Raw genomic sequence first — 2,973 nt, forward strand, 5'->3', positions numbered from 1 at the left:
CCGGTGGCACATCCTTCGGAGTCGTCCGAAGCTGAGCGACAGAGCAAAAGTGCATGAGTGCAACAATGAGAAGGAGAGTGGATGGCTGGCGCAAGCGGAAGGCAAGAGTGGTGTTGCGCCGACCTCGATGTACTTGACGTTCTCCTCTGCAAAGTCCTCCAACACCTACATGCCGACAAGTAAGCCAGGTGAGATTGACTCTGTGGTCACTGCTTCTTCCATCATTGTGCACAGCAGGTAATGCAGTGTGGTACCTCTCGAGTGATTCGCTTGATGACGTCCAGAGAGTTGGTGAGCTTGTGGATCAAGCCGAACACCTGGAAGCACCTGGCGACCGCCACACAACCCGATACGTCGCGTACACATAGCGTCAGCAAACAAGGCCTTGTAGGTTAGAGGACCTAGCAGCGGCCGTACTCCTCGAGGCTGCGGTTGTGTTGGAAGAGGTAGGCCGGCAGGTCCGCCTCGACACCAGCGTCTGTAGCGCCCTGTCGCTTCCGCTTGGCCTTCAACAGGTCCACCACCGTGGCATCTCGCAGCGAGCCATTGAGATGGGCGTGCAGCTCCTTAATCTGTGCAAACAATTAATTCAATTTGATTATCCTCAATTCGCTTAAGAAATTTGATAAGATGTACACCATCGCTCCACGTACGATTTTGGGGATCGCTCGGTAGACTTCTTCGTCTTGCGCCGACTCCATCTCTAAAACAACGGGTCAAAAATGGGGGGGAAAAAGCAAAGAAAAAGCCGACAAAAAGCAAAACAAAACCAAGCAGATGGCACACCACAGCGGGCCGCCACCGATGATGCACTGGTGCCCCTACTCGAATCAGTACCAGTATGCCTACGCCGAACCCCCACCACCAGTACTACTTGCCCCGCCCGGCACACAACCACACGGCGACGCGAGTGAGACACCTGCCCCGTTACAACCGTACCAACGCAAGAGGAAGCTGCCACCAAGTGCAGCACAAGAACCAAAGACAGGCACTTACTTGCCCTCTTACGTCGGTAGCTATTTTATTTATATTTTATTATTTGGTATTGTTCTTTAGCATGTTCTTATCTCTTGGCAGTACTGCCGCTGCTTGAGGAACCATCACCACGAAGACCGGATGTCACGGGCAATGGCCGGGCAGATGCCGACCGGACAATGACAACCACAACTACGCCGGCGGTCGGGACTGCAGGCGAAGGAGAGGTGAGGAAGAAGAAACAACGAGTGCAGAAGACGAAGCTCTTTGGCAGGACGCACTGGGTGGTGAAGGAGGACGAGGAGGAGAAAGGGCGGGAGACTGCAGCCCAGCATCAGAGCGCAGTCTTGGCCTCCATCAAACAGACACTCGGTAAGTAATGCGTGTGTAGTGTTGCGTGTGTGTGTGGCACCTGTAGACCAATCTCAACGGGTCGGTCTGGTACAACAACACAGCTGCCGGCGGCAAGGCGTCCAAGGCGCAGAAGAAGGCGATGGCCAGAGATCCCGCTGTGCTGGCCAAGCTGCCCACGCCCAAGTTCGTGGACGCCCGCATTGGGCGAGGTATGCACAACAACCAAGACTTCCACTTAGTATTGCTTATCGGTTGCTTCCTCCCCGCCAAACGATCTGCACTTGCGTAACATACGCACGTCAGGAGTCAAGCCGGACGACGCCAAGAGAGCCGAACAACTCCACTCGCGCAAGTTGATAGGGACACAGGTACCGTTGCCTCTTCCCCAGACACTCCACCCAGAACTCACCAGCGCGCACACCGTCATCGCCCTTCTGTAGTACCACTTGGCCACACGAGGAGGCGGGAGTGCAGCTCTCCGAGCGAGCAACCATCGACCGAACAGCCGCGGGTGACCTTTTTTTTAACCCTTTTACCCTCTCTCCCTATTTTGTAACTAGAAAACATTAAGAAACTACATTTCTTTCCAAAAGAAAAGATTGAGCCGCAAAGATGAAGCTCAATCTGCCGCCCCCTAAGAATTCGACGGCTTCTGAGGGATCTGTGCCTGCTGGGACACCCGCCTCAGCTACGGCTACGGCTACGCCTTCGTCGTCGGTGCTGCCTCCGCTGCCGGCTTCATTCTTTACCCCTTCAGCCGCCCCGCCCCCTGCACAAATCCCCCTGCATCACGTTCCTCTCCCAACACCAGACTTTTTGCCCCTTCTGCCCCACACTCACGAACCAGGTACTACCTCCCCTCGTTCTTTCCTCCCTGCGCGGCGTGCTTCCTCGCGTTTCTTTCATCGCCTCTGCATGGTTCTGGTTTTCCACGGCCACTTCAAGGAAAGCCATCACGCTTCCCTCTTGTCATCGAGGCAGCTCTCAGGGTCACTGATCTCGTCGTGCGTTTCTGCCCTCACGGTGCCTCTGCATGGCCAGTTCCTGGTGGGCGATCAGACAACTGGCGCGGCCCACACCAGGGACGAGGAGGAAGAGGACGAGGAGGACGTGGCGGCTGGGGCCAGAGGGACAACCAGAGATCCTTCGGTGGCGGCGGCGGCGGCGGCGGCGGCAACAACAACTGCTTCAACTGTGGTGAGCCAGGACACATATCGAGAGAGTGTCCATCGGGCGGCGGCGGCGGCAGAGCTGGTCGAGGAGGCAGAGGCGGGCGTGGCGGTGGGCACAAGAGGTCGAGAGACGGGGACCAACATGGGAATAACCAACGACATCCAGGAGGCGGGGGCCACCACGCACAGTACGTAGGGAGTTCTCTATCTCACCTCCGCACACTTTTCTGTGTGGCTTGAGAGATCTCTCCGCGAGGGAACACACGCTAGCGTGGCGAGTATTCACGCGTTTGTTACCATCAGTGGTGATCATTCTCACCATTTGCACGCTTGAACAGGGGACCCTATTTCAAGCCTTCCTTTCTACAAGACCCCTGGCGAGAGCTCCTCGGGCAAAAGGGGCTACTGCAGCTGCCCCACGGAGCACCAGCACAACCAGCCGTGCACCCCACCAGCCTCGCGCCAGTGCCCC

General features: G+C 56.8%; 2 protein-coding genes and 1 pseudogene across 2 annotated transcripts in view; 2 read left to right on the top strand and 1 right to left on the bottom strand.

Moving 5' to 3' along the window:
- The window catches only part of ACA1_284270 (adal protein), a gene marked incomplete at both ends in the record, with an annotated part of 1,303 nt that extends 602 nt beyond the window's left edge, over positions 1-701 (bottom strand). Inside the window, 4 exons of the mRNA XM_004344862.1 lie at positions 124-165; positions 255-327; positions 418-566; positions 654-701. Coding sequence (XP_004344912.1) covers positions 124-165; positions 255-327; positions 418-566; positions 654-701 — 312 coding nt within the window. The remainder of the gene's footprint in view (positions 1-123; positions 166-254; positions 328-417; positions 567-653) is intronic.
- Positions 702-870: 169 nt separating this feature from the next.
- ACA1_284380 (uncharacterized protein) lies at positions 871-1,769 on the top strand (the record flags this gene model as incomplete). Its single annotated transcript, XM_004344863.1, has 4 exons — positions 871-1,012; positions 1,078-1,347; positions 1,431-1,538; positions 1,633-1,769. Coding segments are annotated over 4 exons (657 nt in total), but the record flags the coding sequence as incomplete, so codon positions are not given.
- A 172-nt stretch (positions 1,770-1,941) lies between these two features.
- ACA1_284390 overlaps positions 1,942-2,973 on the top strand; it is a 4,522-nt pseudogene continuing 3,490 nt past the window's right edge.

Source organism: Acanthamoeba castellanii (genome assembly GCF_000313135.1).
Source record: "Acanthamoeba castellanii str. Neff unplaced genomic scaffold scf7180000084776, whole genome shotgun sequence".
NCBI classification, from domain to species: Eukaryota; Discosea; order Longamoebia; family Acanthamoebidae; genus Acanthamoeba; species Acanthamoeba castellanii.